This window comes from Panthera pardus, unplaced genomic scaffold (assembly GCF_024362965.1).
Source record: "Panthera pardus isolate Hobbes unplaced genomic scaffold, ASM2436296v1 HiC_scaffold_6, whole genome shotgun sequence".
Taxonomy (NCBI): Eukaryota; Metazoa; Chordata; class Mammalia; order Carnivora; family Felidae; genus Panthera; species Panthera pardus.
In genome coordinates, this window is record NW_026526991.1 from 59,611,218 (window position 1) to 59,637,092 (window position 25,875).

The 25,875-nt window shown below is 37.9% G+C and overlaps 1 protein-coding gene and 1 pseudogene across 1 annotated transcript; both read right to left on the reverse strand.

Annotated features, from left to right (window-relative positions):
* Positions 1–5,535: 5,535 nt before the first annotated feature.
* LOC109270588 (olfactory receptor 6C2-like) lies at positions 5,536–6,474 on the reverse strand. Its single transcript, XM_019455268.1, has one exon. It carries the CDS (start codon positions 6,472–6,474, stop codon positions 5,536–5,538), a length of 939 nt encoding a protein of 312 aa, XP_019310813.1.
* Positions 6,475–17,225: 10,751 nt separating this feature from the next.
* On the reverse strand, positions 17,226–18,157 carry LOC109270237 (olfactory receptor 6C2-like; annotated as a pseudogene).
* Positions 18,158–25,875: the final 7,718 nt, after the last annotated feature.

Here is a 25,875-nt window from a genome sequence, read left to right on the forward strand (position 1 = left end):
TGATCTGTGTACTTCAATATATGTTGGCTTGTGCAGTTTCTTGTATTGTTAACTTTTCACATCTGTATATTTTATATATTGTTTTGTTGTCCTGGGGTAGACTTACTTTGTTTATTTTGTATATTGCATAGCAAAATGTTGGACATACATATACTCAAATATTTACTAAATTGTATACAAAACATGTGTTGGAGGCCAGAGAATTTCTAGAGCTTTTTCTCTTAGGAGAAATGACTTGAGCAAGAGACATTAGCTTTCTGGGGAGTTTTTTTTTTTTTTTTTTTGAGGTTTTTTTAACATTCAAAGTAACAAACATTTTTCTCTCTTCAGAGCAGCCACTTGAGATCAATTGTGCTGGCAAACAATACATTCCCTGGGGGTCCTTGTTCTGAGAGACTAATAAAGATCCTTTTTTGCTATCTTCAAGAACAAAAATTTAATAGCTGTTTAAGAGAAGTCATCCCAGAAATATTGGTGAGGATGGTGAAGAAATTGCAACAGGAGATTGAACACAGGTCATCAGCAAGCTAAAGAAAAGAATGAGAGAAATGGAACAATGGTGTAGAATGGCATCCTGTGTTGAATAGCCTGTAAAAGAGATGTTTAAATTTTCTTCCAAATCCATCATTTAAGTAGCTGTGCATTTTTCCAGCATGGAGAAAATAGTTGTCATTTAAAAAAATATTTTAATTATTTATTTATTTTTTAATTTACATCCAAGTTAGTTAGCATATAACGCAAAAATGATTTCAGGAGTAGATTCCTTAATGCCCCTTACCCATTTAGCCCATACCCCCTCCCACAATCCCTCCAGGAACCCTCTATTTGTTCTCCATATTTATGAGTCTCTTATGTTTTGTCCCCCTCCCTGTTTTTATATTATTTTTGCTTCCCTTCCCTTATGTTCATCTGTTTTGTATCCTAAAGTCTTCATATGAGTGAAGTCATATGATATTTGTCTTTCTCTGACTAATTTCGCTTAGCATAATACCCTCTAGTTCCAGCCATGTAGTTGCAAATGGCAAGATTTCATTCTTTTTGATTGCCGAGTAATACTCCATGGTATACCACATCTTCTTTATCCATTCATCAATTGATGTTTATAGCAGCATTATCGACAATAGCCAAAGTATGGAAAATAGTTGTAATTTAACTTATGGATTATATTTATTTTTTAATAGACCTTATTTTTTTAGAACAGTTTTAGGTTTACAGAAAAATTGAGTAGGTAGTATAGCTGGTTCCCATATATCATACGTCCAGTTTCCCCTATTATTAATATCTTATATAAATATTATACACAAACATAAATATGATGCATTTGTTACAATTAATGAACCAATATTGATATATTATTATTAAATAAAATCCATATTTTATTCATATTTTCTGAGTTTTCACCTTTCAATATCTTTTTTCGATTCCAGGATCCCATTTAGGATACCACATTCCATTTAGTTGTCATGTTATTTTTTAGGGTCCTCTTGACTGTGACAGTTTCTCAGATTTTCCTTATATTTGAAGACCTTGACAGTTGTAAGGATTGTTGGTCAGATATTTTATAGGATTCCCCACCATAGGAATTTGTCTGATGCTATTGGGAAGAAGACCACAGAGGTAAAGTGGCATTTTTATCACATCATGTCAAGTAGACATACTGTCAACATGACATGATGGTTGCTATTGATCTAGATTGCCTAAGAGATTGTCATTTTTTCCACTGTTAAGTTATGGAGTATCTACATAAATTATTTGGAGTACTTCTGCACAGAAGATTTATCTCCCTTATTTATTAATCAGTCATTTATTTATATCAGTATGAATTCTTGGATATTTATTTTATACTTTGGGTTATTATCTAATTTTTATTTATTTTGTTAACTAAATTGTTCCAATTTTGGCCATTGGAAGCTCTTTCAGTTGTGTTCTCTGTTCCTTTGACATATGTCATCAATGTGATTATTTTTATTTTCAGGAAGTCCATACTTAAAGAAGGGTTCTAGAGACTAAGGGAAAGAGTGAATTTGGGAGGTCCTATTTACATATAAGCATCATCTTTTTACTTTTTGAGGGTGGAATACAACTTCCATGAGGTCAGAAATTTTGTCCTATCTGTTCATAAAGAGTACCTGGCACATAGTAGTTACTCAGTAATTGTTGAATGAATAAATGAAAGAATGATGACAGGTCTTGGATGGAAGCAGAAGAAACAGTATGGGTAATTATAGTGTGAGGTTTAAGTGATATTAAGTGATACCAAATTAGTTTGTATCTAATCAGGAAGGGAGAATGTGGTTTCATTAGAATTGTTGGAGCAAAGTTAAGTCAAACTCTGAGGAAATAATGTATAAATATTAAAAACATCTACTATCATGTATTATTGAACTATATGAAACCTCTTATAAAAAGAGTTCAGATTAGGCAGTCAGATCTGTACAATTGACACCTAGTATAGAAGTGATAAACTGGCATTTATTATTAAGAAAATTTTAAAATACTTCCTTTGTTAAAGGTATTTGCTCTTGGAGAATTATAGAGACAAGATTAAATGTATAGAACATAAACAATGCAAACCAGTTGGGGAATAATGACAAAATATGTGGAATTAACAAGAATGGGCTGTATGCAAATAGGAAATCATTTGAGGAAGAAAGGATGAGAGGAGGGAAATAGAAGATGGATTTGAGCTGGGCTCTGAAAAATTACTTATGTTTGAATGGGGTATAAATAGATTTGAATAGGGGAAATCTAAGGGTATTTCATGTAGGTGACTATCATGTGAAAAGCTTAGATTTTGGATTAGGGTTAATGTTGAGGAATTGCAGCAAAAGTTTAGTGCGGTTGAACATAGATTTTGGCAATTCCTGACTGCTAAGAGAATGAGTTTCAAAACTAAGATCTAGAAGGTTCTAGAAGATTTAAAGCAAGAAGTAAACGAATTAAAATAGTGTTTTAGGATACTATGTATTGTAATATTGCTTAGGATGACTAATACAGATATCATTGGGCAGTTGTCAAGATAATTCTGGTTGAGAGATAAAATTTTAGATTAGAAACATGATGGGAATATGAGATGTAAACAAGAAACTTTTTTCTGAGATGTAAACAAGGATTTTTCATGGAAGAAACTGATAATACTGAGTGACTGAAATGGGTATCTAGAAGGAAGAGCTGAGGGAGAGCAGTCTGGCTCTAAAATGTGCCCCTTCCATGTGAAGGGAACTTACACATAAAATTTAGTTCAAGAAAGTTCTGAATATTTTCATTATTCAAACTGGGCAAAGTGAAAAGTCATGATCAATTTCAGTAATATTTGAGTTATGTTTAGGAACTAGAATTGGGTCTAAGCATGACCTCATTTGTTTGATGTACTTACTACCCTCAGCTCCAAAGACCTGATATAATGCAACCCTTTTTCATTTTCTCTTAGTGAGTAAGTGAACAAGAGGGGAGTATCTGTTTCATGAACCTACTGAATTTCCAATATTGAACCTATCCAGATGCACTTGGTTCTTTTTTTTTTTTTAATTTTTAATGTTTATTTATTAAAAAAATTTTTTTTAATGTTTATTGATTTTTAACAGAGAAAGACAGCATGAGTGGGGGAGGGGCAGAGAGAGGGAGACACAGAATCTGAAACAGGCTCCAGGCTCTGAGCTGTCAGCACAGAGCCTGACGCGGGGCTCGAACTCAGGAATTGTGAGATCATGACCACCTGAATTGAAGTCAGACGCTCATCTGAATGAGCCACCCAGGAGCCCTGCACTTGGTTCTTAAATGGCAAGTTAGGCAGTTAGGTATGGTATTTTTTTCAATCTACAATATTCTTCCCCTTCCCCTTCCCTTTCCCCTTCCTCTTCCCCTCCTCCTCCTTCTCCTCCTCCTCCTTCTCCTCCTCCTCCTTCTCCTTCATGTTAATTTATTTTTGAGCGGGCTGGGGGGAAGGGAGGATGGAGAGAGGGAGACACAGAATCTGAAGCAGGCTCCAGGCTTTGAGCTGTCAACACAGAGTCTGACATGGGGCTTGAACTCATGAACTGTGAGATCATGACCACAACAGAAGTCGGATGCTTAACTTACTGAACCACCCAGGTGCCCCAAATCTACAATATTCTTAACTTTTTTCATTATCATTCAAAGCAAACAATGAAATTCATATACAAACTTTGCCTGCTAAAGATTCACAAATCAGGGGCGCCTGGGTGGCTTGGTCGGTTAAGTGTCCGACTTTGGCTCAGATCATGATCTCAGGGTCGGTGAGTTCGAGCCCCACGTCGGGCTCTGTGCTGACAGCTCAGAGCCTGCAGCCTGTTTCAGATTCTGTGTCTCCCTCTCTCTCTGTCCCTCCCCTGTTCATGCTCTGTCTCTCTCTGTCTCAAAAATAAATAAACGTTAAAAAAAAATTAAAAAAAAAAGATTCACAAATCAGGTGAAGTGATCAACCCAACCATTAAGTAAATACATACATCATATAGATTCAGGCTTAAATTAATTATCAGAAGGGAAGCTAGGCAACATTTAGTGGGATTTTGTTGTTTTTTTAGAAATTTTAAATGAAAAAAGAAGAAAGGCCTTGGAGAATGGAGTTCCATTTTCCCTGAATATTTTTGAAATGTAAAAGAAACTTATATGATAGCCATTACCTTGTATGAACAATTGAAAATAAAGGGTACACAATAAAAAATACATTTGTGCAACTGGATGATATCTAATAAACATAGATAATGGTTGTATATGTACTATGAGAGCATACAACTTTACTGTCACAATTACTGTTTTTTACCCTTTAAGAGAAAGAATTCCAACTATTTGGTCCAAGGTCCCTAAATAACTGTTACTCGCCCCTCCCCCATGTCTCCTCCTTTTTCTATTATTTTTTTTTGTGATACCTGGATTTTATCTTCAGTAGTCAGTTTATGCTAAGCAACCAAATGCCCCTTCTCAAATTAGTAACATTTTTTATTTTTGATCAGGCCTCCTAATCTGTAACATTTATCTTTTTTAAAAACTGAGGTAAAGTTGATATGTAACATTATATAAGTTTCAGGTCTATATCATTATAATTGACATCTGTATACATTTTGAAGGGATCACCACAAGTCTAGTTACTACCCACCACCATACACTTGACCCCCTTCACCCATTTCGCCCACCTCTCACTAACATTCTTCTTAAATCAAGGGATAATGTAAGTCTGGATATTGAAGAAGTTATCTGACCAGGACTTAGTTGTTGTATCCCTAAATCCAGTCTTGTTCTCCTTGAGTTTATGTTTAAACACCATCAACGATAATGTCAGTAGAACACATTCAGTACTTGGAAGTCTTGTTCTTTTTCTTCTGTAGTCATATCATGTTTCAGGATATGGTACACTCAAAAAATTTCCAGAATGGGCAGAAGATTTTTGAGGATAAATTGGCTTAAAGGAAAGAATCTAGTTAACTTAAACCATTTATTTGGCAAATTTATGAATGTTGCTCATGGGTTATTTGGATTCAAACTTAATTCAATGTAGCCTCAAAGAACAATAGTCTCTTACTTCTTGGTGAGAAATACAATCCGTTTTACTGTGTCTTTGAAGGCATCTTTCACTTGTTTGTTTCGAAGTGCATAAATGAATGGATTAAGCAAAGGGGCAACTGAAGTAGTGAGCACAGACACTACTTTATTAGTAGCTACCCCTTCCTTTGCTGAAGGTTTGATGTAGATGAAGATACAGCTGCCATAAGTGATGGAAACCACAATCATATGGGAAGAGCAGGTGGAAAAGGCCTTTTTCCTTTGTTGGGCAGAAGGGAATTGTAGAATGGTCTTAATGATGTATGTGTAGGAGAGGACTACACACACTAAAGTAATAATGAGTGTCAGCACGGCAAAACTCAAAACAATTCTCTCTATTAACACTGTGTCTGAGCAGGTTATCTGCAAAATAGGAGATGCATCACAGCCAAAATGATCAATCACATTTGAGTCACAGAATTCCAGCTGGAGGCCCATGCCAAGAGGTGGGAGGATGATTAACAGTCCAGCGAACCAACAACAGAGAATGAGGGTAGTACAGACTCTGTTGTTCATGATGGTTGTGTAGTGCAGGGGCTTACAAATGGCCACATAGCGGTCATACGACATGGCAGCAAGGAGAAAAAATTCTGTTGCTCCAAAGAGGACAACAAAAAATAATTGGGTGGCGCAAGCATTGTAGGTAACAGTATTGTCTCCAGTTGTCATCATATACAGGAATCTGGGAATACAGACAGTGGTGAATGAGACTTCTAAGAAAGAGAAATTCCGGAGGAAAAGATACATAGGAGTTTTAAGATGGGAATCCAAAAGTGTGAGGGTGATAATGATGAGGTTTCCAGCCACACTCAACATGTAGGTGAGAAACAAAAATACAAAAAGCAGAACTTGTATTTTGGGGTCATCTGTTAATCCCAGAAGGATGAATGTTGTTACTGCTGTGCAATTTCTCATCACTGCCTTGCACCAAATCAAGAGGGATTCCACCTGGAGAGAGAAGTATCATAAGAAGCTAGTATTGGAACCTGAAGGAAAACATCCTGGCAAGCCTACTCACATGCACTTTCTTCTTTTACTTAATAATCAATTTGTTAACAGAGAGAACATTTATAGGAAATATCCAATATGGATCTTGTGCTTGTAACTCTCTAATTAGAAAGCATATTTACAAAAATGTCAAATAAAAACAAAATGAAACATAAATCATGTCTGATATGCAGTTTCTCAACAATATTGCCATGTTGTACAGATTTTATTTGTCTTTATACTGGAGGCAATTATGTTAGTTTTGAGCCCCCACCCCATCCTTATCTTCCTTTGTTTTTCCACACCATGTTGAAATGCTCCATTTTCAAGAAGGATCTGTTACTTAGTATTTTTTTGTGTGTTTTAAAATTAAAACTTTTTTTTTAGAGTAATCTTAGGATCACAAGAAAATTGAGGGGAAGATACAGAGATTTCCCACACACCTCCTGCCTTCACAAATGCATAACCTCCTGCATTATCAGCATCCGCATCAGAGTGGTAGCTTTGTCATGATTGGTGAAACTACATTGAGACATCAGAGTCCATAATTTACATTATGGTTCACCCTTGGTGTTGTACATTTTATAGGTTTAGACAATTGTTTAACTAGTATTTTATGTTGATCATCTTCTGTTATGCTGAATTTTAACAATAGCACATTCATTTAAAAGCATTAGTTCTGCTCTTTGCACTTTGAATTTTTTCTGAATAGGGAGATAAAAAGTTTAAAATACAAAGATGTAGTTTTGTTTTTCACCCTGTGTCCTAGGCAATGAAAGTATTTTAAAGCCAGGTTGGGACTGCTTAGGCAGAGGTTTCCTGAAGTAGTATAAAGAAACTTTTTCTGGAACTTGAATATAAATCCAAATTTACATATACTTTATGTATAAGTCCAGTTGTGGTGCTTTGGGTCATAGATAGAGCTCAGAGGGAATGATCTGTGGTATTTGTTTCTTTGCCAGCCTGCTCAGCGTGAGCAGCCCTGTGCACTCAGCCTTCAGAATCTGCATTAGGGTTTATCTTAGTGATCTCTTCTTTGAGCAATTTCTGCTGCTCCCAGCTTCAAATCAACTTTCCTTGCTAATTTACCAACCAGCTCTCTAACCCTACTGCTTCTGTTCTGAGTGTTGATATTTGTGACTTGCCCAAGCAACATCCAGAAACAAATAGACACATAATGAACCAATCTTCGTAAACAAGTTATAAAGTACCCTACCTTTCTCAATGACACTTGTCACTGTCCATTTCTGCACCTCCCAGGAGTGTTAAGCCTCCCTGTACTCCAACTTACATTTTTTATCCAGAAATCCCATTAGAGAGATGCTCAGGAAATTCCCCCTCCTTCATGTCAAAACTTAGTCTCATTGAGATTCATATTTCTCTCTCAGCTGCTCTCAGGTATCTGTTCTGTAAAGGAAGATCCAGTAAATGCATTCTCATTGAGGATATCAGTAGTTAATAATAACTTGATATATGGGCCTATAATATGTCTTTGTGTTTTAATAGGGGGAATTGATTGTTAAATGAGCAAATTTGGGCATAATTTAAGTGTTTGTAGGGAAATCCTATACACTTTTACACGAGAGCAAAAACGAATTTCTCATGTTTTAAACAATTGTCCCAGTTATACCCAGTGTATGTTTTCTGAACAGAGAATCAAAATTGCATTAGGTTACTCCTACATTGCTCAAATAAATCATCTACATTTATTTATCCAAATAAATATCTAATGAGCCTCTGCTATTTATTTATTTATTTATTTATTTAATACAATTTATTGTCAAGTTGGCTAACATACAGTGTATACAGTGTGCTCTTGGTTTCGGAGGTAGATTCCCATGATGTATCACTTACATACAATACCCAGTGCTCATCCCAACAAGTGCCCTCCTCAATGTCCATCACCCATTTTACCCTTTCCCCCTCACCCCCTCCCCCATTCACTCTCAATTTTTTCTCTGTATTTAAGAGTCCCTTACGGTTTACCTCCCCTCCTCTTTGTCTGTAACTATTTTTTTTCCCTTCCTGAGCCTCTGTTATTTAAAGAACATCATAACCGAGACTGGAGCTCCAGTCATTAATAAGTTGCTTCCCCAAGGAGATTTCAGGCTACCAGTAGGAGACAATATTTCGTTTTGGTGCATACTCAGTGACATCGTAACACAAGATAACAGTGAAAATGCAGCTTTGGATTTGGGATGATAACTACTCCATGCTTGTTCCTTGGCAATCACTCTTAGTTATATTGGTAGCTATTTATATTTTCCTATATTCACTCAGTTTTTCTAGTTTTTTTTTTCTTTTTATGGAGTTGGCTGTGACATCTGTCATCATAAACTGAGTTAGCAAGGCGTATTGCTCAGGATTCACAGGATTTTGGAACAGAGACAACCTCTCCCCCCCTTACCTCATAGGAGAAATGACTTACTGGAGGGATGGTATCTTGCCATGTACTTGCCAGGAGAAGACTCTGATAGGTCAAACAGAATGATGGGTCAGGTTCATTTCTCCATTCCTAATTTTTCTCCCTCCCTCCCTTCCACTGTAGAAGAGTTTAAATCTTTATACTGGCTATTGACATTGTAATTCCATTTCTCTTTCTCTTAGGAAGTTCTTAGGATCTAAAATTATTCCTCTATTATCAAAATGTTAATTCTTCTACATTGATAAGAAAGACTGACGAACTCAGTCATATTAGCATTTGACTGATCATGAATTTAATGTTTAAAATGCCTAATATGATATGTGTTAACCTTCAACGACACAGTTTTAAGTCATGAAGCTTGTTGTGACTTTTAATAATGCAGTTAAGTCTGTGGGAGCAGATCCTTTGGATCTAAGACTGCTACATTTTGTTTTTTCCCAGAAATCAATCATACCAACGCTCTCTGTTATATTGGGAAAATTTCTCTGGGAGACTAAAAGTTATTTATTTAGTTTGAATTCAGATCAATTAACATTTGAAACAGTTTCATTAAACAAATAATACAGTTTATCACCCTCTTCCCATAAGTAGTGTTTAATTAATGTTCTCAGTTAGGCCTTGAGGACTTACCTATGCAAAACTACCTACTCTCAGTCACTTTGGAAGTTGGATGAGTGACTGAGAGTCAGTTTATTCCTTCATTGACTGCCTATTACAGGTGACTATATTTGAGAGACTTTGATGCTCCTTATGTTTGGAACAAACCTCACTGAGTCTTCCTTTGGGACGGAGGCTGCCCATGTACTAGAGAGTAGAGATTCAAGAAGAGTAAAAAAAGAGAAAAGTGGCAAAAAGGACCCAAATAACAGATAGAGAATAAGGGGAGGTTCCCTGTAAGTTAATTTATAATACTGCCATTATTTTATCTCTATGACATTAGGGTATTATTGGGTGTCAGTGTCTTTTCTGTTGCCTTTTATTTTTCTCTTTATTAAGAGCTTCCTCAGCTCATAGTTATAAATTAACCATGGGAAGAAAATCCTAACTTCATGTTCCTTCAAAATAACAGCATATCAGAAATGATTGTTGACTACTTTTCTGCACTATCAATTATGATGAACTGAATTCCAGATTTTAAAACTGTGTTCACCCTCTGCTCATGTTTGGAGAATTTGGAAAAATGTGGCATGACAATTACGCACTTACTTTTCCAATAGTTCTTTATCTGAGACCCTTGAGGGAACCACAGTTTGAGTAGCATTCAGTTGGTGAAGGGTTCTGTGTGTACTTCTGTTCCCACTCTCATATTCCACCTGTCACAACCCCCAGCCTCACCTTCCACACAAGTGTGTGTGCACACATGCACTCTTTCACAGACAAGCCTGACAATTGACTGACCTCTCCTAGACTACCATGGCTTCTGATATTAGGAGCCCAGTTTCAGCCTCCTCTTCTCTCAGCAAGTCTAAAATGGCACCAGATACCAGATTTCCCAGTCATTCTGTTAGTTTAAAGGACGAAAAGATGCAGAGGTAAAGGAAGTTTCTCTCTAGTTTTGTCAGAGGGGCACATTTGATCTTCCTGGGCAGGGAGGCAGGCTTCCCTGCAAATTCTATAGTAGCATCATTTCTTTTATATGTTAGTATGTTACCAGTGCAGAGGGAACATCTGAGTGAACAAGATAGTCCTTGGTGACCCAGTTTTAAAAATTACTAATGAATTGGTGGCAGTATAATCAACAATGTAAAAACACATGCAGCAATGGGAACAATGTCCTCAGAGACCTTGAGGATGGTCTGATGTCATCTGAATTCCATTTTGATTTCTTTGTTGAATCTTTATATTTCTCCTAGAACTAGACACTCTGGCACTTTATATATATATTATGTATTATTTTTGATATAAATCATAAAGTAAAAAGAAGCTATCCTCATTTTACAGAAGTAACTGAAGAGCAGACAAATGATTGGTCAGGAGTGCCTAGGTGGCTCAGTCGGTTGAGCGTCTGACTCATGATTTCAACTCAGGTCATGATCCTAGGGTGGTGGGATTGAGCCCTGCGTTGAGCTTGCATCGGGTTCCATCTGCTTAAGATTCTCTCTCCCTCTCTCTACCCTGCTTTCTCTCTCTCTCTCTCAAAGACAAACAAACAAAATTAAAAAAACAAAACCAACCAAACAAAAAATGACTGGTCAGAATGTCCCACAGTGGTGGTGCAGGTTTTGGATAAAAGTTTATCTGAATACAAATATCCTTCTTTCCTCATGCTACTCTAACTACTTGTCCTAATATTTAAGAGACTTACCCATATTTAAATGTCAAACTTGATGTTCTCTTAGTGCTACCTGGCCTTTCTTTTCATTGTTCCTCCTTCTACGTAAGACTTTTCAGGTAGCCAATGAAACTACTCTTGGAGGTTGAAGCACTGGAGTTTTGCATCCCAAATACTGGATAAAAAAATTGCCTGGTTCCAGGATATGTTTTTGATTTTGCTATAGTTTATTACTGCCCAGCGCACTTGAATAGAGCTTTTTCTTTGACTCTCTTTGCTGTCACTTCTGTTGCTGTTCCTATTGATCCTGGTGTCACATGATGGAACAGAGGTGTTCTTCCTGTCCCCACAGAAGCAGGTGTCTTTGCTGTCCCTGTACTCGATCCACCCATTGCTCCTCTGCTGAGGTTTGTCACACTGACTAGCCACATCAGATCACACTTTTGTCATCCCATGGTTGGCAGAGAGCGATTCAAAATCTTCCCTGGCATGGGGGATAGGCTGGGGAGAAAGGAGATCTCTCTCTATATTTAGAGTTTTTGAAGAACATCCTGATGGGCTGTGGCAGAGACTGGAGATATCCGGTCTGGTATTTTTCTTCCCATATCCACAGCAACTGAACCTCAATTTTATACAGGGGGCAAAGTGCCTGGATGAAATTCTATACAGCTATGGCTAAGATTATGGCCAATGATACACACATGATACACATGATTTTAATCACTATTGTTGCTATATAGCCATTAATTTCCCTACAAATAGTGCTTTAGGTGCATCCCACAAATTTTGATATTCGTTTTCCAGTTAGGGGTGTTTCTCAGGAAAATTTGTTACTGATTTCTTATTTAATTCCATTTGGCCAGATAATATACTTTATATCATTTGAATCATTTAAAATTTAATGAGGCTTGTTTTAGAGCCCAAAATATTGTCTAACTTGATAAATATTACCTGGGAATTTTAAAACAGCTCTACTCTTTTTGTTCTTAGGGTGTTCTATAGATGACAGATCATGTTGATGGAGCTAAGACTTCTGTATACCTAATGAATTTCTGGGTTATGATTCAGCTAATTATTGAAACATGCGTGCTGACATTTATTACTATAATTCTGGTTTTTTCCTTCTTGCCTGGCAGTTTTTTTTTTTTCTTCATTGACATTGTCCTTTTTTTATTTCTTCAAATTATAATCCACTCTTATTAGAAACCCTAAACATACTAAGGAACCGAGTCTCCGTATTCTGAATATTTTTTTTAAAAAAATAAAGCAATTGGGATTTTCATAACCTTAAGATAGCACAGATTTGCAACTTTGACCAAATTAACCATGACTTTACTGTTATTTCACCAAATAAACAAATTTCAACTGGAGAACTTGAGAATTTCCTCTTAATGGTTTTCTCACTGCAGACTAAATTCCCATACCTCCTCTTCTGATATTTAGTGACTGAAAATAATTTGCAGGGGGGCTTCCTGGAAGCATTCCAGTGCAAACAACCTAGAGAGTTATAGTTCTTCATTAAAAACAGGCTAATTTAAGCTTAATTGCCCTTTGGCTGATCTTTCTGGCTCTAAGCTCATTCATTCATAACCACAAATATAATACAACAAAATATAGCATTTTCTTCTTTATAAAGATTTTTTCCAAAACTATTTTTTCATTTAAAAGCATAATGGCACCACAATGTGGTAGATTGCATTGTTGTTCCCAATTTTTTTCCATCCTAACATCAACACTCTTCTCATGGCCTCATTGTAGGTGGAGTAAACTTTCTTGTCCCTTGACTTTGGGCTTAGCCATGCCACTTCCTTGGGTCAGTGGCCTGTGGCAAGAAATGATGAAACATCATTTCTGAACCTAGACTCTAAGAAGCTTCATGTTATTCCTTGTACCCTCTTGTAGCTCTTGCCTGGCAGTTTTATCAGCTTTTGTGTCATGTATTTTTGAAGCTCTTTATTTATTAAAAATGTTTTTCAATGTTTATTTATTTACTTATTTATTTTTTTTTTGAGAGAGACAGAGCACGAGTGGGGAAGAGGCAGAGAGAGAGAGGGAGACAGAATCCGAAGCAGGCACCAGGCTCTGAGCTGTCAGCACAGAACCCCACTCAGGGCTTGAACTTGTGAACCATGAGATCATGACCTGAGCTGAAGTCGGAGGCTTAATCAACTGATGCACCCAGGCGCCCTGAGGCTCTTCATTATATGCATAAGTTTTTAGGGTAGTTAAGGTTTCTTGAAGAATAAACCCCTTTGTCATTGAAAAAAAACTACTCTTTTATCCTAATTAATATTCTTTGCTTTAATCTACATTGATGCTAATATAGCCACTCCAACTTTTTTTGATTAGTGTTATCATTGTATATATTTTCCCATTTTTAACCCCCCCATTTCTGCCTTTATTTTAAAAGTTAGTTTTCTTTAGACAGCCAAGAGTTGCCTCGTTTTTTTCCTCCCAATGTGACAATTTCTTTCTTTCTTTCTTTTTTTAGTCAAGCATTTATTTGGATAAGAAAGGAGTCCCCAGCACTAGGGTCTGGGGGACTGGCCTGGGTTTCAGGCCTGGGACCCAGCAGCCTGAACAGGCTGGGAGAGGCACTTTTTCTTGCTGAGGTTGGTGAGGGTCTGGGCCTGGCTGGATCAGTAGAGAGCCATGAAGTTCTCTGGAGGAAGGATAGGACCTCTGTTCTCTTCCACCTGGCCCATTGTCAGAAAACTGGCTCCTTTCTTCATGCCGGGGGCACTGCTTGCAGGGCAGGCAAAACCTGAGGGGAGTGTCAGTGAGTGCCGAGGGCATCTTCAGGCCTCCAGTTTTGTCAGCACCAATGAGACTGACAGAGAAGTGAGGCCCTTCCCTGGGCGCCGAACCATGGACTGTGCTGTTGGCAGTCACCACCAGGTTGCTGGTTCAAAAGTTGCTCTGCAAGGTGCCTATCTATCGGCACTGCTTTGGGCAGGGGACACGGGGTGCATTGGGGCTCCCCTGGAGCTGCCTGGGTCTCAGATGAGGACTTTCAGTTTCTCCTCAGTGGGAGTCTTGGCTTGGGGTCAGAGTTGGGGAGTGGGGCATCCTCCCCCGGCCCCGGGCCTGCCCTTCTTTGGCAGCACAAAGAGGCAAGTGTCTTGTAAGAGATGGAGAAGCTGTTGGCCATGACATTGAGGTCAGAGATGAGCTGGAGAAGGAGCTTATTCCCTGTGGAGGAGATGGGACCTGAGGCTGTGTCACAGCAGAGATTTGCCTCTTGGCCTCATCGCTGGCTGCTCCGTTGAACATGCTGATGGAGCTGTAGCAGAGTAGGTGTCAGACTCCAGAAGCCAGACTTCCCCGACGTCAGCGAGATCACCTTGTTTGCAGTGACTCATCACAGGTGTAATTTTACATTTTTGGTTTGAGTGCAAACAGTTCTGGGTCTGCTTTTGTTACCCACCAGAGCGAGCTCAGTGCCTGGGACATACCAATTGGTCAATAAATCTTTGCTGGCTGCATGCTGGAGGAGCCAAAGGCAGCCCGTTGCTGGGGGTCGGTATCTGGTTTGGAGGCATGATGATGTCCCATTGTGACAATTTCTGCCTTTGAAGTTTGATGTTGACAGAATTTACATATGATATGATTGTTGATATGCTTGGAATTAAATATAATTTACTATTTGTTTCTTATTGGTACTTTTTCTTTGTTTCTTTTTTCTAATTTTGTGCTTTCTTTGAGATTAATTCCCTTTGATTCCATTTGTCAACCTATTTGTTATTAACATGTGTTATGTTATTTTTGGATTTATTTTTTTTTAGTTATTTAAAAATGTTTTATTATTTTTGAGAGAGAGCATGAATGGGAATGGGGAAGGGGCAGAGAGAGAGGGGAACAGAAGATCCCAAGTGGGCTCTGTACTGACAGCAGCAAGCCCAGTCCAGGCTCGAACTCACAAACTGTGAGATCATGACCTGAGCCGAAGTCCTATGCTCAACCAGCTGAGCCCCAGGCATCCCTGGTTTCTTTATAGTATACATATTAAACCTATCATAATCTACCTTCATTTGAAGATATATCACTTCATATAATTATATACATACAATATATACACAAGTCATACAAGAGTAAACTATGTTTACTCTTCCGCCTTTATGCTACTGCCCTCATACATTCACTTTTACATATGAACTCCACAAAATAGTGGAGAAATTGCAAGTCTTGTGACTTTTTGGTAGGAATGTAAAATGGTGCAACCATTGTGGAAAACATTATAGAGATGCTTCAAAAAATTAAACATGGAATTACCACATGATCCAACAATTCTACTTCTCAGTATATACCTAAAAAAATTGAAAGCAGCAGATTAAACCAATATTTGTACACCAATACTCATAACAGTGTTATTCACTATAATCAAAAGATAGAAGCACCAAAATGTCTACTGACAAATGAATGGATAAAGAAAATATAGTATATACATGCAAGGAAATGTTATTCAGCATTAAAAAGTAATATAATTCTGACACATGCTACAACATGGATGAAATTAAAGACATTATGCTAAGTGAAATAAGCTGGACACAAAGGTAAATTATTGTATAATTCCACTTAAATGAACTACCTAGTATAGTCAAATTGGTGGAGACAGAAAGTAGAACAGTGGTTGCCAGAGGCTGGATATAGGGGTGATGTGGTGTTATTGTTTAATGGGTGCAGAATAAAGTTTGGAAAGATGAAAAACTTCTGGAGAAAAATGTTGCTACCAATGATATTAGAGAAATCACTGTGTTCTTTTCTAGGATTTTTATGGTTTCAGTTCTCACACTTAGGTCTTTAATCCATTCTGAGTTTATATTTGTGTATGGTTTTAGAAAGTGGTCCAGTTTCATTCTTTTACAGGTAGCTGTTCAGTTTTCCCAGCACCATTTGTTGAAGAGACTGTCTTTTCTTTATTCTTATCTCTTTTGTTATAGATTAATTTACTTAAGGTGTGAGTTTATTTCTGGACTCTCTATTGTGTTCCGTTGATCTCTGTATGTTAACTAACTGGAATTTAATAAAAACTTAAAAAAAAATGAAAATGAGTAGCACTCTTTGTTACCTAATAGAATTTTATTATCATTTGGGGTGAATGTTGGTGGTAGGAATAGCAGGGAAGGTAGGAGATGAGATACCATACAAGATCTTGCCATCTAGCTTAGACATGAGTCAAGCACCCATTAAATGTTGATTTGTAGAAATATCCATAATACTTTACAGTCTTCCTATAAGTAGATGGGTTTTGTCACCCCTTGAATGTTGGCTGCCATTATGGCTTGCTTTTACCAAGTGGCTGCTATCATGGAATGTTTTAGTGGAAAATGAGGAATATAAGAACTGTAACTTTGGTTGTTTATTTTGAAGTATCTGGAGACCTTGCAGAAAGAAAAGTGATTATCTCAGGATTTTAAATTTCCATCTCAAGGTATGAAAAAGGAGTTAGGAAACTATGACTTCCCTAAAAAAAAAAACAAAAACCTGTATCTCCTGTAACTACAGGATTGAAACTTTTGGAAACCCAACCAAGTCTAATCTTGTGGATGAGTTAATTTTGATTCAAATTGAATTCACAATCTCCAGGGGTTACTAGAGGGCACAGGTTAGTAGATTTTACTGAAGCCCCAGAGAAGCAGACACTTACTATCCTGTTCAAGGGTTTGATCTCTTCTTGTCTGAAAAACATGTAATGACCTCTTTTGAGGTCATTTAAACTTGTTCAAGACTTACCCCACTTTATCTCCTTGCTTGGTGTCCAACAACAGACTCAAGTTCAAACAGACTCCAGGGTATTGTAAACACACTATGACCTAGAAAAAGGTAATATATACACCAAAAAAATTTGGAGACAGTAAATTTGTATCAACAAAAACCTGTGGAATATCTATGGGAATAGATCACAAATGTTTTGGAATCAGGATAAAGTGAGAAGTGACATTAGATATCTATTTTTTTAATTTAAAAAATCTTTTTAGTTTTCTAATCCTTTGAAAGAAATGCCATCTTTTTAATTGAGTATTTGAAGGCTTGTTTGACTTGCTTATTCCATAGTGTGTAAATGAAAGAGTTTATCAATGGGATAACTGAGGTTTTGAGCAATGACACCACCTTATTAATGGCAACTCCTTCCTTTGCTGGTCTGATATAGATGAAGATGCAGCTTCCATAGGAAGATGGAGACTACGATCATGTGGGAAGAACAAGTGAAGAAAGGCTTTTTTCTTTGCTGAGCTGAAGGGAGTCTTAAAATAGTCTTGATGATGTATGTGTAGGACATAATTACACAGAATAATGTGACTATGAGGGTCAGCACAGCCATGATTAAAATAAGTTGCTCTACAAATTGGTGTCTGAGCATACAATCTTCAGAAGAGGAGATGCATCACAGCCAAAATGGTCAATGAGATTAGAGTTACTGAAATCTAGCTGGACTCCCAGGCTAAGCGGTGGGAGTATGACAATTAACCCAATCAGCCAACAGCAAAGGACAACCATGGTGCATACTCTTTCACTCATGATGGTACTGTAGTGCAGGGGTTTGCAGATGGCCACATAGTGATCATAGCACATGCAGTTAGAAGAAAAAATTCTTTTGCTCCGATGAGGATGACAAAAAAGAATTGGATGGCACAAGCATTATAGGTAACATTTTTGTCCCCAGTTGTCAGGCTGTACAGGAATCGAGAAACACAGACAGTTGTAAATATTATTTCTAAGATGGAAAAATTCCAAAGGAAAAAGTACATGGGTGTTTTGAGGTGAGAGTCAACCGGAGTGAGGAGAATAATGATTAGATTTCCAGCACCAGTGAAAATGTAGGTGAAAAACAGAAATACTGAAAGAAAAACCTGTAGTAGTGGGCTACCTGTCAATCCTAGTAGAATGAATGTTATTGCAGAATGATTTTTCATCACTGTCTTCAGATATATAATGAGTCTGTATTAATAAATCACAAACCTTGAATCTGAGGAATAGAACATAAAAATAATATTTCAATACCTATATAGTGAAAAGTAGCCCAGCAGGCCAGTAGAAGCACATTTTGACACTTTTATTTGATTGTCAGTAATCTGATGTTACAAGTGATTGCATTGTGCTTCATTTCCCTGGACTCTGCTTTACCTTGGGCTTCAGAATGTGGTTTATAGAATAGATCCTTCTGGAGTTTCATTTCCACTCCAGTTACAGGAGTGGAAAGTTTTTTTTTTTTTAATGTTTATTTATTTTTGAGAGAGAGAGAGACAGAGCGAGTGAGGGAGGGGCAGAGAGAAAGGGAGACACAGAATCCAAAGCAGGCTCCAGGCTCTGAGCTGTCAGCACAGAACCCAATGTAAGGCTTGAACTCATGAATGTGAGATCATGACCTGAGCTGAAGTTGAAAGCTTAACAGACTGAGCCACCCAGGTGCCCCCAGGACCAATTTTAAAGTAGATAGAAAATACCACAAGGATTTCACAGTTCTCTGGGATTAGGGCAGCCTCGGGGATTAAGGCAGTATCCCCAATCCTCAGTGTAGAGCAGGAGATCCATGAATATTAATAAATAGAAAAAATATGTATAAAATTTTTATTTCACCATTTGTCAGGACAGCATATCAGCAAATCATTTTCATATCCTATCATAATATAATACTATCAGTGGCTTGGTTATATTATTTTCCATGCTTTGCAACACTTGTTCCCTTCAAGTAATTCCTTAATCTCCCCAGCATCCTGGAAAAGCCTTTACTGTGTGGGTGAACTGGGAGAATTACATGAAATTTCTTGAGTCCCACACTGCTACAGTATTTCTTCTTTGCTTTCCTTTTATAATAGGCTGAAATATTTGAGTTTTTGGCTTTCCAATATATCAGTTTTATTGGCCTCTGTTTTGTTTCCTTTTCTGAATTCCCATTTAAACATCCATCTGTTGTCTAGAATCCCACCCTTCCCAAGCCCCCCTAGAACACTGACAAGTAGGATGTTCTGATATCCTTCCTAGAAAACAGAATTCTGTCCTTAGGTTTCCATGATCTGTATTGGAGTTCTGTAGTTTAACGCATAGATATTTCAGTTTCCAAATGCCTTCTAAGGCTACTTGCCATCTCTATTAATAACGTAACATCTAGATCCTCCTAGGTGGGCAGACATAGGGGAATACCACTTGGGTAAGGAGTTGCCTTCTTTGCCGTGCTTCCATTCTCTGAAGACTCACTTTGCCTTTGGTAATGTCACTAATCTTGCTGCCCTTATCAATGCTCCTCAGCACTCTGGCCCAAAGATAGGCTCAGCCTGTGCTTATTTCCCCAAAGAACAGTTATTATCAGGCGTTAATACTTAACACAAATTAAATATGACATGGAGAATACATGAATCTGGTTATTAGGTATGGATATTCTTAAAAGCTGAAAAATCACAATCCATTCTTATGAGTTTCCCTACAAGACTATCTCCCTGTGTTGCTTCTTTTGAGGATCCTGTCAAAGAAACCATTGTCACCATCCTCCATGAAGCTGTTGAGTACTTTTTCATTTCTCACATTTCCTACCTATTCATGTACCCTTCCCAGCAATTGTGGCAATACTGTTCTTCTAAGAAGTACCAGAGCTGGAATTTGAACCAGAAACTGGATTAAAGTTTAAGTGTTTCAGGAAATCTGTAATTTTAGGATTTGGGGCAATTGCTTATCCTTACTCAATTCTAATAATCACAAATTCATTAAAATGTTAGCTTTTCAAATGTTTCCTAACCACAAACAGTATTCTGGAGCATCTGTATTTCTTCAGTGAATGACTAGAATGAGGGGCACCTAGGTGGCTCAGTTAGTTAAGTGGCCAACTTCAGCTCATGGTTCCTGAGTTCAAGCCCCGCATCAGGCTCTCTGCTGTCAGCAGGGAGCCTGCTTCAGAACTTCTGTCCCCTTCTCTCTCTGCCCCTCTCTTGCTCATGCTCTCTCTCTCTCAAAAATAAATCAACATTAAAAAATAAATGACTAGAATGAAATCTGTTCATGAGGCAGCAATTATTTTGTAATACGAATATTTTTTAATGTTGCTTTAAGATATTCCCTATAAAGTACTTTAAGTGTTTTTTCCCTTCCATGCATAGGGAAGTCATCATTTCTTTTCTATTGACGAGAGTTGCTGCAGTGTGATAGGGGTTACAGATGCCATCATAGGAAAAGGCTGATGACCTAGGCTTATGGGATAAAGGGTTTGCCTGAGTGTCAGCAGATGAATCTCATGCAGAGATTGCTTTCCTAAACCAAGACATGAAGGTTTCTTAAGAGCTACATATTTTCACTTAGTGCCACTAATGTTCTTCTCTTCATTTTCTTCTACCTGCATCACCCAGTGCATTTGTGTTGGCCAATACACTGACCCCAGTTAATATCACTAGGTTATACACTATTATATATCATAAAATGTGTCATCAATTCGGTGGAAATGGCTGAAATGAGATTTGTAAATAACTTCACATCATTGGATGATTACTTTAAGAGGAAAAGATCAGGATGAAGAAATTAAATACTGAAGTTTTAAACCATGATTGTTTCATTTCCTGACGTCAGGGATAATTTTAAATTATGGAGATTGTTATTATTTTTCTCTTTAAAGATAATGTTACTTGTTTGAATCCTCCATAATAAAATGAGTAGATATTCATTTACTATATTCATCTACAACCAATAAAAAAGTGTAATAAAGAAAGGAAAATCTCCTATAATGACAACACCCACAGTCCATCATTATTATCTTGTATTTATCTACAACCTGTTTGTACATATAATTGTGTTTTGCATTTTACTTATATTTTATAAAAATAATATTATATTGAAATTAACATTTCGTTCTTTCCTCTCTCAACCTCACATTATCCATTCAGTTATTTTCAAAGCACTTATGATGTATTTTCCTCATGTGATTAAATATTCTTCAAATACAATTTTACTTGCTTGTCCTGTCCCATCGTATAAGGAAGTAAATCATAAAATTAGTAGTTCTAATATTGAACATTAAGATTGCTTCCATCTGTTGTCTAATGTTTTAGTGGACATTCTGTATATAAATCTTTTTATCCTCATCAGGTTAATTTCACATTTAAGAACTGGTGGATACAGAGGAAGATGGCGGTGTAGGTGGACACTGGGCTCACTGCGTCCTGCTGACCACTTAGATTCCACCCATATCTGCCTAAATAACCCAGAAAACTGCCAGAAGACTAGCAGAGCAGACTCTCCAGAACCAAGCATAGATGACAGGCCCAGGGAAGAGGGTAGCAAGGGCAGAGAGGCGGTGCACACTACACGGACTGGTGGGAGGGAGCCCGGGAGGTGGAGGGACAGCCCTCCTGGCAAGGCGGAATCCCTGAGTCTGTCTTGCAAAAGCGGAGGGGCCATACTGCATGAGTTCTGACAGCCAGTGGGACTTAACATCTGGAATGTTATAAGTCAACAGCTCTGCTCAGAGAGCGGGAGGGTGAGAGGAAACCGGGAGGGACAGTTGTTGAGCCCCAGAGGACAGAGCTCAGCTTGGCGGGGAACAAAGGCACTCACCAGCGCCATATCCCTAGCCCATCCCCCAGCCAAAATCCCAAAGGGAACCAGTTCCCATCAGGGAACTTGCTTGCACTGTGTAAACACCCAACGCTGTGCTTCTGTGGATCCATCCCTCCAACGGGTCTGCCTCCCTCCCAGTGCCACAGGGCCCCTCCTGAAGCAGACCACTGAAGGCAAAGCAAGCTGAGTCTGCCCCTCCTGCCCCCTGCACCTTGCGGATTCACCCTGGCTAATTTGTCAGATCCCAATGAACTGGTACCACAAGCCTGGCAGTGTGCAGGTAGCCCAGACAGGGGCCACACGACTCCACAGTGAGTCCTGCCCCTGGAGAGGGGAAGATAAGGTACACACCAGTCTGAGTGTGGCCCCAGCGGTGGGCTGGGGGCAGACATCGGGTCTGACTGCGACCCCGCCCACCAACGCAAGTTACTCCAGACAGCACAGAGGAAGAGCCCTGCAGTTCCGCACCACCTCAGGGACTATCCAAAATGATGACACAGAAGTATTCTCCTCAAAAGGAACTCCAGGAAGCAGCGACAGCTAACGAACTGATCAAAAACGATTTAAGCAATGTAACAGAAAATGAATTTAAAATAATAGTCATAAACTTAATTGCTGGGCTTGTAAAAAGTATAGAGGACAGCAGAGAATCTATTACTACAGAGATCAAGGGACTAAGAAACAGTCATGAGAAGCTAAAAAATGCTATAAATGAGCTGCAAAATAAAATGGAGTTGACCACAGCTTGGATTAAAGTGGCAGAGGAGAGAATAGGTGAATTAGAAGATAAAATTATGGAAAAAGAGGAAGCTGAGAAAAAGAGAGATAAAAAAATCCAGGAGTATGAGGGGAAAATTAGAGAACTAAATGATGCACTAAAGAGAAATAATCTACGCATAATTGGTATTCCAGAGGAGGAAGAGAGAGGGAAAGGTGCTGAAGGTGTACTTGAAGAAATAATAGCTAGAACCTCCCTGATCTGGGGAAGGAAAAAGGCATTGAAATCCAAGAGGCACAGAGAACTCCCTTCAGACATAACTTGAATCAATCTTCTGCATGACATATCATAGTGAAACTGGCAAATACAAGGATAAAGAGAAAATTCTGAAAGCAGCTAGGGATAAACGTGCTCTAACATATAAAGGGAGACCGATAAGACTCATGACGGATCTCTCTAATGAAACTTGGCAGGCCAGAAAAGAATGGCAGGAAACCTTCAATGTGATGAACAGAAAAAATATGCAGCTGAGAATCCTTTATCCAGCAAGTCTGTCATTTAGAATAGAAGGAGAGATAAAGGTCTTCCCAAACAAACAAAAACTGAAGGAATTCATCACCACTAAACCAGCCCTACATGAGATCCTAAGGGGGATCCTGTGAGACAAAGAACCAGAGACATCACTACAAGCATGAAACCTACAGACATCACAATGACTCGAAACTCATATCTTTCTATAATAACACTGAATGTAAATGGACTAAATGCTCCAACAAAAAGACATAGGGTATCAGAATGGATAAAAAAACAAGACCCATCTATTTGCTATCTACAAGAGACTCATTTTAGACCTGAGGACACCTTCAGATTGAAAGTGAGGGGATGGAGAACTATCTATGATGCTACTGGAAGTCAAAAGAAAGCTGGAGTAGCCAGACTTATATCAGACAAACTAGACTTTAAATTAAAGGCTGTAACAAGAGATGAAGAAGGGCATTATATAATCATTACAGGGACTATCCATCAGGAAGAGCTGACAATTATAAATGTCTATGCACCGAATACGGGAGCCCCCAAATATGTAAAACAATTAATCACACACATAAGCAACCTTATTGATAAGAATGTGGTAATTGCAGGGGACTTTAATAAGCCACTTACAACAATGGATAGATCATCTAGACACACGGTCAATAAAGAAACAAGGGCTCTGAATGATACACTGGATCAGATGGACTTGACAGATATATTTAGAACTCTGCATCCCAAAGCAACAGAATATACTTTCTTCTCAAGTGCACATGGAACATTCTCCAAGATAGATCACATGCTGGGTCACAAAACAGCCCTTGATAAGTATACAAGAATTGAGATCATACCATGCATACTTTCAGACCACAATGCTATGAAGCTTGAAATCAACCATAGGAAAAAGTCTGGAAAACCTCCAAAAGCATGGAGGTTAAAGAACACCCTACTAAGGAATGAGTGGGTCAACCAGGCAATTAGAGAAGAAATTAAGAAATATATGGAAACAATATATGGAAACAATGAAAATGAAAATACAACAATCCAAACGCTTTGGGATGCAGCAAAGGAAGTCCTGAGAGGGAAATACATTGCAATCCAGGCCTATCTCAAGAAACAAGAAAAATCCCAAATACAAAATCTAACAGCACACCTAAAGGAAATAGAAGTAGAACAGCAAAGACACCCTAAACCCAGCAGAAGAAGAGAAATAATAAAGATTAGAGCAGAAATAAACAATATAGAATCTAAAAAAACTGTAGAGCAGATCAACGAAACCAAGAGTTGGTTTTTTGAAAAAATAAACAAAACTGACAAACCTCTAGCCAGGCTTCTCAAAAAGAAAAGGGAGATGACCCAAATAGATAAAATCATGAATGAAAATGGAATTATTACAACCAATCCCTCAGATATACAAGCAATTATCAGGGAATACTATGAAAAATTGTATGCCAACAAACTGGACAACCTGGAAGAAATGGACAAATTCCTAAACACCCACACACTTCCAAAACTCAATCAGGAGGAAATAGAAAGCTTGAACAGACCCATAACCAGCGAAGAAATTGAATCAGTTATCAAAAATCTCCCAAAAAATAAGAGTCCAGGACCAGATGGCTTCCCAGGGGAGTTCTACCAGACGTTTAAAGCAGAGATAATACCTATCCTTCTCAAGCTATTTCAAGAAATAGAAAGGGAAGGAAAACTTCCAGACTCATTCTATGAGGCCAGTATTACTTTGATTCCTAAACCAGACAGAGACCCAGTAAAAAAAGAGAACTACAGGCCAATATCCCTGATGAATACGGATGCAAAAATTCTCAATAAGATACTAGCAAATGGAATTCAACAGCATATAAAAAGAATTATTCACCATGATCAAGTGGGATTCATTCCTGGGATGCAGGGCTGGTTCAACATTCTCAAATCAATCAACGTGATACATCACATTAATAAAAGAAAAGATAAGAACCATATGATCCTGTCAATCAATGCAGAAAAAGCATTTGACAAAATTCAGCATCATTTCTTAATAAAAACCCTCAAGAAAGTCAGGATAGAAGGAACATATTTAAACATCATAAAAGCCATTTATGAAAAGCCCACAGCTAATATCATCCACAATGGGGAAAAACTGAAAGCTTTTTCCCTGAGTACAGGAACACAACAGGGATGTCCACTCCCACTGCTGTTGCTTAACATAGTGTTGGAAGTTCTAGCATCAGCAATAAGACCACAAAAGGAAATCAAAGGCATCGAAATTGGCAAAGATGAAGTCAAGCTTTCACTTTTTGCAGATGACATGATATTATACATGGAAAATCCGATAGACTCCACCAAAAGTCTGCTGGAACTGATACATGAATTTAGCAAAGTTGCAGGATACAAAATTAATGTACAGAAATCAGTTGCATTCTTATACACTAATAAGGAAGCAACAGAAAGACAAATAAAGAAACTGATCCCATTCACAATTGCACCAAGAAGCATAAAATACTGAGGAATAAATCTAACCAAAGATGTAAAAGATCTGTATGCTGAAAACTATAGAAAGCTTATGCAGGTAATTGAAGAAGATATAAAGAAATGGAAAGACATTCCCTGCTCATGGATTGGAAGAATAAATATTGTCAAAATGTCAATACTACCCAAAGCTATCTACACATTCAATGCAATCCCAATCAAAACTGCACCAGCATTCTTCTCGAAGCTAGTACAAGCAATCCTAACATTTGTATGGAACCATCAAAGGCCCCAAATAGCCAAAGTAATTTTGAAGAAGAAGACCAAAGCATGAGACATCACAATCCCAGACTTTAGCCTCTACTACAAAGCTGTCATCATCAA